Below are 9,975 nucleotides of genomic sequence, written 5' to 3' on the forward strand. Positions count from 1 at the left end.
TAGAAATAAAAATGTTAAAGTTTATTTGACAAGAAAATGTAAGCATTAAAGCATACAGAATGGTTTTCATAATTTTCAGAACCTGTAAATCGCGCATGAGTTCCTCTCAGTGCTTTAAGAACTTTGAAGAGTTCGGATTCCATCAGAGCTCCATGGCGCCCCCCTGTGGAAGCTCAGGAAATGGCGAAAGTGCTGCACTGAATATATAGCCTTCTGCCTCCTGTTCTGTTCTCCACGAAACTCTCTCATCTTTTTTTCTTTCTTTTAATGCTTTAAAATAGATATCAGTTCTAGTAAAACACATTTTAACGTCACCATAAGACCAAATAGGCAATTCTTGTTTTTCCTATATGGAACATAATTATTTTATTTATTTTTTTAATTCACGTGTCCTCGTAATCTTTAATCAAAATAACTTCTCCCTCTTGCAGCGATGTCTCTTCTCTGATGATGTGTTCATTGGCGTGAGGGCGGGGCAACCTGTCACTCACATGAGATCCACCAATAGCAAACCACAACCATCCAATCAATTCCCCATGGACAAAATCAAGAAGACACGTCACAATGGTCACGTGATTTTACCAAGTAAGACGTTCTTAACATATTTTGTTGATCCTGGAACAACATTCCTGTCTGGAAATTTAATCCTAACCCTAACCCTAACCCTAAATCTAACCTACCCACAAGTTAACCCTAAAACCAGAGGGAAATATAACACTGATGTAAAAGCACCTGACCCTGGTTGTAAGCCTAAACTTGATATAAACTGTAAACTTATCCTTCAAATCTGATTGGTGGATTGAAATGTTGATCCAGTGTTGCACACGGTGAAATCACATTCATCATGTCACAACAGGGTAGAAAAGACTTTTGCAACTTCCATTTCATGCCGATTTTAAACAAAAAAATTGTTTTTCTATCCTTCAGAATCACAAAGAATGAAACAAAACTCAATGACTTGATGGATGCTTGTGTGCGTGCTTGTGTGTGTGCTTGTGTGTCCTCAGGTTTGTGGTCTCTCAGTGCATATGGTCTTTGAATGCCAGCATTATGTAATTTTTTAGAGAGGTTGGCAGGCCGAGTTTAGGGAGCACCCGGTGCAAGCGACCTTCCAGGGAGGCTCGGAGTCTGTGGCGGGCCAGGTGCTGGAGACAGCGAGGAGTTTGGCTCAGTGCGAACAGGGATTCGTAGAACTCCCGGTGTTTCTGTGCCAAAAACAACATACTGAATACATGATCTGATATTGTACAAAGATTATTTTGAGATTAGTGAAACCCGTTGAGTTATTGCTTTATTAAATAGTACTTGCTTTTTAATATTCAATACATTATATTTAAGAAAACAGTGGAAAAAGTCAAAAGCTCGACATCATCTGACCTGAAACACTTCAGGAGGAACAGCTTCTACCCAGGCGTCAGTGATTTTGAGCCGGTCATAGGCGTTGAAGAGCACTTCTATTGTCCGTGGAGATGTGCAGCAATATTTCAACACCTGTGTCACAGAATAAAGCTGTCAGGTTACAAGAAAAATAAAAATATAGCTGTTTTTTATTTGAATATATTTTAAAATGTTATTTATTCCTGTGATGCAAAGCTGAATTTTCAGCATCATTCATCAAAGTGTCACATGATACTTCAGAAATCATTCTAATATGTTCTAATCATTTCTTATTATGATCAATGTTGAAATATTTTATAACATTATGAATGTCTTTACTGTCCTTTTTGACCAATTTAATACATCTTATACAATAAAGAATGAATATCTTGCTAAATAAAAATATCATAAATGTTAAAAACATGATCAAATATGAATAGTCTTGTTTATCTCTGAAAATAGATCCAAATGTAATGTTCTTCAGAATCCAACAGAATAGATCACAAGGAATCAAATGGCCAGATCTTAAGAATAAACCCTTTATAAAAAAAATTGCATACTTCCCTATATAGTAGGCGAAAAACAGTATGTGACAAAAGAAGTATGTTCGTGTTCACAGTACTCATAAAACAGTTAAAAATGACCCAGATGTCCAACTACTTCCGGCGAGATTCTGAAGTGTGCATACGATAAACACTTTACTATCCCATGAGGCCACGGGAGAGGATTTATGAATGGAGGTGAAGCGGTTAGGTCACATGATAATGACAACATGGCTGAATGTAGTACGTCCAGATGTAGTGGTTGTGAAGTAATTACTTATTCTACATAAGTACCTCCTGCGATTTCAGACGCAGCCGCTCATAGATCAGCAGGTTTTGTCAGTTTCCACCTGGTGCAACAGCCCCACCTGTGTTGTGGAGGTCAAAGGTGGAAAGTTGTAGTTTTGGGGGAACATGGCATGGAATAATTAACTACTTGGGCTGATGAACAGATTGGGCCCCCCTCTGGGGGATTGTGGGGAATTTCTGCAATTACTGCTAATTAATCTCCTATTAACATTTGCCTCGTTAAGACTCAGGCAATTTATTTGGCACAAGTGGGACTCATTGGATGCGTGGTGTCAAGTGTTTTTAACTGCGCTTCTGAAAGACAGAAATAAATCCATCTGAAAGTGATTATTTCTGTATTTGTGACAACTAAAGTATCATATGCTGCTTGCGGTGAACTTTAATGATGGTTTTGAGTTCATTCATTTCTATATTAGTTGAATAAATACTGTATATCCCGTGTGCTAAAGAAAACTGTAATTTACAGACTGCAGATGGATGTCTCCTTGAGACGTGGCTTCGTTCTGTACAAGTGGCAAAAAGGTTAGTTCCCAATTTTACTGTGCGTACTGCGTAGTTATAAAATGAATATAAAATTCTGTCATTTATTCACCCTCATGCCTTTCCATGACTTTCTTTTGTGGTTTATTTTATAACATTATAAATGGCATTACTGTCACTTTTGACTAATTTAATGCGCCCTATATATAAAAATATCCTAAAAGTGAGAAATATCAGTAGTGCATACCACTAATCAAAAAAATCCTTAAGTAATACTTTAATTTATTCATAATTTGGAACCAATAAGCAGTCTTTATGAGACAATCAGGGAAATAAGTTGGAATAAGAATGAAAAAATAACCTTTTTTTAGAAAAATTTCTAAAAACTGAAAAATAAGCATATCCAGCATGAATTGGTACAATCAGACAACTCATAAAGTGCCCCTATTATGCTGTTTTAAAGGTTTCTCATTTTATTTTGGATGTCTCCTATAATAGTTTTACATGCATCCAAGGTTAAAAAAAAATACTTTGATTTTCTCATTATATACATTGTATATCACCTCATTTCTCAAAGAGTCTGAAAACAGTTCGTTCGAAGATTCTGGCCGGATCCAAAATCGCCCCCTAAACCCTCAATCACTATTGCCTACGTTTGTCAACTAATACAGTTCACTTGAAGGAATGAATGAAAATGAGTGAGCGAATTCGGACAGCCGTTGAGCGTACAACAGTTGTACACTCGTTATTGCAGTGCATTGTGGGATTGAATGAGTGCACTCGATAACGTCCACTATGGTTTCGGACACCACTACTAATGTCTGTCCCCTCAAATAATGCCCTATTTGAGGGTATAGGGGGTGATTTTGGATTTAGCCAATGTCTCTATAAACCCCTCCTTTCCACAACCCTACTCTGCTCTGATTGGTTAGATGGCTCAGTCTGTTGTGATTGGTCTATCGCTTACAGTGTGTGCTGGAAACGAAACGCATATTACCATATCTGAATTTCAGCTCTGGATCTCCCTCAGCACTTGATACACAGTGATACGAACAGTAATGATGGCGTTGGTTTTTCTGTATCAATTCTAGCGTGAGTCTTCGTCCTTTTGAACTGCAGCAAAGTGAATTTGCCTTCGCAGAGCTAAAAACAGCATCTTCTCAACATGTCGGAAACACAAACAAAACTCTTCCAGTCTCAGCCGCAACTAGTGTTTGAGGGTCAAAGTAGACGTCGTTCGCGAGCAGCCATTGGCCAAAGGCTGGTACTATGCAAATTTGTTACATTGTTACATATATAATAGGAAGTGAGACTGGAATTGACCCTTCGCAGGGAGCTTGATTGACAGGTGATCTGACCAATCATACTTCGCCACCCGCCATTTTGTCGGACAAAGCAGTCAGGAGAGTTAGTAGATTAACATTGAACTTGAATTTGAACTTGAGAAACGGAGTACTGACGTCTTTCCGCGGTTAAAACAACATTCCTTCTGATGTTCATTCATGTTTATTTGATGCTATAAATGAACTTGAAGGAAGATCGGTTCACGAGCAGCTTTAACTGATGCTCTACAGCGATCTTTAAATTTGAAAGGTGAGACTTTGTTTAATATGTTTAATTACAAAAGTAACGGAAAATTAACCTGGTCTGTCCTGACTCCTGTCTGTCGGTGTGTTGTCAGTGTCCTCTCTGCTCCGCGATGTGTTTTTCTCTGTGTGAGAACATGGTGTGGTGTGAGAGCGGCGTAGCTTGTCGGACATAGCAACAGTAACTAAGGGGGCGGGTCTTTGCGAACGGTCAATTGCTGACGACTCGTTTCAGCAGTTCAGAATTTATTATTTTATTCGTCTAGCAGGTGTTTTACATTTTATTACGGTGATATTCGAAAAAGCATAATAGTGGCACTTTCAAGGGCTCCAATCTTATTAGATTGGTTCCAAATTAGGATAGAAATTAGCATTCCTTGACTTGGGATATATAGGAATATCCGTGTCCAGTGCTGACCTTGGGCAGAGCTCCAGGCCACACTCTGATGGAGCCGTAATTCAGAAGTGCCTGAACGATCCTCTCGGGCTCATGGTCCGTCTTGTAGGCCACCACCTTCAGGATGTTATGCATTGGTGCCTCGCCACCGTAATCCATTTCGTTGACCAAGGCTTTGTTCTGAAGCAGTAGATCCACCACGTCAGGGTTGACGTTCTTACACGCCATGTGCAGTGGAGTCTGATTGTCCGCATCACTGGCCTCTACGTCGGCCCCGGCAGAGACCAGCATGTGGCAAACACGACTGTAGCGCTCCAGAGACGCGCGGTCCTGAGGCTGGGAGCACGCGGCATTCAGAGGTGTGTTTCCTTCGTCGTTTCGCAGGTTTAGCGCAGCTCCGTGTCGCAAGTAGAGCTCCACGTGATCTGGAAGGCCGCGGCGGGCCGCCACATGAAGGGCCGTGTCGTTCTCATCCAAGCTTTGACTGTTGATCAAAGCGCCGAACGCAAGTAGATGTTTGGCACACCTGGAAAAACATACACAAATATTACATCCTCCATTAGCTCCATCAATATTGTTGGATATTATTTAACATCAAAGTCTGTGTTGTCTACAAGTACACCACCGGACTAAAGTTTGAGGTCAGTAAGATTTTTAATGGTTTTGAAAGATGACACTTATAGTGAGGGCTCATTGCCCTTATTTGATTAAAAACATACTGTAAAAACAGTAATATTGTGAAATATTATTACAATTTAAATAAGCGGTTTTCTAATGTCACATATTAATTTTTTTTATTTATTCCTGTCATGCAAAGCTGAATTTTCAGCACCATTACGGCAGTCTTCAGTGTCACATGATCCTTCAGATTATTCAATTATGCTGATTTTCTGCTCAAAAAAACATTTATTATTATCAATGTTGAAAACAGTTGTGCTGCTTAATGTTTTTTGTGGAAGCCATGATACACTACCATTCAATAGTTAATACTTTTATTCAGCAACGGCACATTAAATTGATAAAAAATGTCAGTAACAGCATTTATAATGTTACAAAAGATTTATATTTCAAATAAATACTGTTCTTTTGAACTTTGACCAACAAATTCTAAAAATGTATACGTTTCTTCACAAGATACATACATTGATAAACATAAGAGCCATAATTAATAATTGAGCACCAATAATAATTGAGCCGCAATATTAGAATCAGCATATTAGAATGATTTATGAAAGAAGACTGGAGTAATGATGCTGAAAATTCAGCTTTGATCACAGGAATAAATTACATTTTAAAATAGAAATATATTTCTTCTTTCAAAAACAAACAAACAAAAAAACATATTTATTCCAAACTTTTGAGTGGTGGTATACCTTCATTTCAAGTGTCAATCTGACAGTCATTTGAGATAGTGAAGTTCACCACAGGATTTCCTGTGATCACAGCACTGAACGAGCACTTACTCAAGGGAATCGAGTTCAGTGCACACGTGCAGGGGCATCTGCCCGTCTTCATTGGCTGCGTTGGCCTTGGCTCTGTACTGCAGCAACAGCTTGGCACACTCGGGCTGGCACTCCTCACAGGCCTCATGCAGGGCAGTGGTGCCCCCAGGTGCCAGGTCCACTCGAGCGCCCCTCACGAGGAGATGCCGCAGACATTCGGTGAAGCCCCGGCCAGCGGTGATGTGCAGTGGAGTGGTCAGCTCTTGTTCATACGTCAATGACCACAGTCCTGAACAAAAGAGCACGGTTATGAGATCATCTGAAGATTACGGTATTCAGTATTGCAGTTAGTTTCAAGTTTAGATCAGGAAATCAAGAACACGGCAGGAGAGTTTGAAGATGAGTTTGCTCAGTTTGTGTGGATGCCGACCAAAGTGACAGGGCTCAAATCTAGGGAAGAAGCATAAAGACTCTCATAGGCTTTTTTTTGTGCATTGTTTTGACTCATTTTTACATTATTTGCATTTCAAAAGTTTGTGGTCGGTAACATTTCTTAATGTTTTTGACTCTGAAGTCTCTTCTGTTCACCAAGGCTGCATCTATTTGATAAAAAAACCCCGGTAATATTGTGAAATATTGATGGGCAGGCAGACAGATAAAAAAAAAAATCATTCTAATACGCTGATATACTGCTCAACTATTATTGTTGCACAATTATTCATAATGTTTATTATTATTATCAATGTTGAAAACAGTTTTTGCTTCTTAATATTGATGCTTAATATTTTTGTGGAAACCATGATAAAACTTTTTGTCAAGGATTCTTTGATGAAGAGAAAGCTCAAATAACAGAATTTTATTTGAAACTGAAATGTTAACATTATAAATATCTTTACTGTCACTTTTGACCATTTTAATGTATCCCTGCTGAATAAAAGTATGAATTTCTTTTTTTTTAAATCGTTCTGAACCAAACTTTTAAATGGTATATTCAGTATACTTTCGGGACATGTTTAATCTGAACAATAATTCTATAAAATATCCAAAGCATTTTCCATTGCATTTTTTTTCCCATTGAATTTTATGTTTGATGACATTCCAGATGCATTGTAATAACATCACACACAGTGCTGTAGGTTTATCTGAATTCACTCATTTACTGTTAACAGAATGCTAAATGAGTCCAACACCAACATCCAACATAATGCCTCTGACACTTACAGTGTGTTCTTATAGATTAATAAGTTAGCAGATGCCATGATGCACATGAGCAGACAATCTTGTTCAGTTTCATTACTTGCAAAATGACAATGCGGACAGTCGGTTTATAATGTAACGCACACTGAGAAAAGTTTGTCTCCCGTCCCATGCAATACTCATTTTGTGTGATCAGTATTTTATCAAGTTTCAAGGGAACACGCATAAACACAAACTCATAAAAAGACCCCGAAGCAACCTCAAAGACACAGTCGGGGTGGTGCAATAAGAAGAGAGCAATCTATGTGTAACCGGGACACATAGGGGAACAAATAACAGTGACAGCAGGCGAGTCTGACGTGGAAATACTGGAAATGAAGATATGCTTTAGAGTGGCAAAGTTTAAGCGCTAGTGTATGTGCACAGGAATGTATACACTGCTGTGATACTCAGCTAGACACAATGCATGACAAAATTATCTTTGAGAACAGAAATTAATTATTGAATTAGTTAATAAATAATTTTATCCACACTTTAACATTTTATGCTATGCTATGTGCTCGTAATTTATTCAGGGTAGTCAGGTTTTTAGATTTCATAAGATAATTTTATCATTCTGTACAAATAAATGTTTTTTCAAGTGTGAAACATTCTAAAAAGTAATATTCAACGTTGTTTCCCTTACAAGTGAAACCGTTTCAATGCATAAAAGTTTCTGCGATGATACGAAGCTCATGCTTTAAATATTGAATGATACAAGCATTGTCTGTGGCTAAACAATTGTTGCGTGATATTCTAGTAAGTCACCTTTGACTTCACAATTTTGAATGCTAACCCAAACTCAGGAGGTCTGAAAGTGTGCTAATCTAACCGCTCTGAGCGGGATTCAAACCGAGTCTCCGGGCGCGCTAACAAGGATGCTAAAGACCTCAGCCTAGCGTCAGTCGCTAGCGTGCCTCTTGAGGCCAGGGGAGTTAGGTTTACACGCTCAGCTCTTACTGGTCTATGTCTGTTACACTAAAACGCATTTAAAATTACAAGTTACTCTTAACCCAGGGTTAAAATTGGCCTCAACCTGGGGTTAAAAATTACCTTTAAATCAGTTTTATAGGCTACATAGTGTGAAAGGCCTAGATTTATGCCATTAAAGTCACTGAGAAACTGGACTTGAACAATTGACTTCAATACCATTTTACTCGCTATCACTAAAAAAAAAAAACTTAATTTCTGCATGTTTACACTCAGATTTTCAATAGCAATTGAGGAAAATGAACAAAGTACACACTGATTTTACTCAGTTTACTCAATTAATGTATTTTAAACATACAATTTATAGTTTGTCACTGCTTGTGACACAATCATTTTCAGTTGTGGTAAAATGTTCAACAGTTGTGTTGTTTTAAGTAAACTGAACAAGCAGCAATAATCCCCCCCATTGCATAGAAATATCATATGGTATATCATAATCAAACTAATTTCACATCATTGTGTGTCCCTGTAACATACTTAGCCCTCTGTAGTTGAACCTGAAGGTCTTCCACTCCTCTATGTTGCTGGTGTCATATATGGCATCGATGAGATAAGCATATTCTGGGTCATCAATGATACCAATAACGGTGATGTCATCTCCGACCAGAAGCGCATTCCAGAACTGGAGGATAAATCCTGACGCTTGGGCCGTTGCGATCACGTCGCTGCGATATTTCTTTTGTTTGCGAAATTTAATCTTTGGCCCCATGTGTGTGTGAGGTTAAAGCAAGGAGCAGCCACGAATCCAGCTTCTTCTTCACGGTTGTGTTGATTGTCTGAAGTGCTTTTCAGACTGGGCACTATAGATGTTTGCCCTGAATATGTTTGGTTAGTCTGCTGCCTGTTTTTAGAAAGGGGCTATTTTAAGGACGCCTGGCATGACCTTTAGAACGGTCCAGAAACCTGAGGCTGTCTGGCCAATCTGAGAAGTAATCAGTTCAAGTAATCGTGACAATCGAAACAGATCTCTTGGGGGCAACCGAAATACTCTAAGCTCTAGGAGACGAATGCAAAGTTGAGCTTGACAACAACTTGCGCAAAGTTGAACTCGGTTGCACAACAGCTTGTTCTTACCTCTCACTTTTCCACTTGGGACATAGCGCATGGCTCCTCCCTGTGGCTGGATGAGCAGGTCTGAAGGAAAGCCTTTGGAGAAAAGCTCTTTCACTGCCTCTACGTTTCCAGTGTACAGGGCGTTTTGAATAACAGGGTCTCGGCACACCATCGGAGGGTTTCCCACGGTCTGCCTGGAAGACGTCCCTCTGTCCCGGGCTTCTTTCCTCAGCAGATAGCCACTGAGAACCGGGGCAGCCAGTCTCATCTGGTGCCGCTCCTGCTCTAAAGAGCGCAGAGAGCTTGGATTATACATGGGAGTCCTTCGAGACATGTCTAGACAATCTTCACCTATAGCTTTTTTCGGTCTAGACACTGAAAGGCCTGGGATCTTTCAAATGGCCTTCTGCTCGGAGGGCTTGTTTTGACATCTGAGTTGGAACTTGGCCACATGTGCATCGAGACTATTTTTACAGTGTCACATGGGTGGGACATACAGATTATGTTCGCTATATAGACGGCAGTGACTCATTGTTTATATCCAAACAGCCGTTTACCAGCAG

At 39.3% G+C, this 9,975-nt stretch overlaps 1 protein-coding gene across 2 annotated transcripts; it reads right to left on the bottom strand.

Moving 5' to 3' along the window:
- Positions 1-9,975, bottom strand: asb10 (ankyrin repeat and SOCS box containing 10). Of its 2 annotated transcripts, none has more exons than XM_079601612.1 (5): positions 9,434-9,975; positions 6,155-6,422; positions 4,713-5,217; positions 1,378-1,491; positions 1-1,205 (listed from the first exon to the last, which is right to left on the bottom strand). In XM_079601612.1, the coding sequence occupies exons 1-5, from the start codon at positions 9,744-9,746 to the stop codon at positions 1,020-1,022; spliced, it is 1,386 nt and encodes a 461-aa protein (XP_079457738.1). In that variant the 5' UTR covers positions 9,747-9,975; the 3' UTR covers positions 1-1,019. The 2 variants fall into 2 exon arrangements, with proteins under 2 accessions (XP_079457738.1, XP_079457739.1); XM_079601613.1 differs by lacking the exon at positions 9,434-9,975 and adding an exon at positions 8,837-9,431.

This window comes from Phoxinus phoxinus (assembly GCF_949152265.1).
Source record: "Phoxinus phoxinus genome assembly, chromosome: 24".
Taxonomy (NCBI): domain Eukaryota; kingdom Metazoa; phylum Chordata; class Actinopteri; order Cypriniformes; family Leuciscidae; genus Phoxinus; species Phoxinus phoxinus.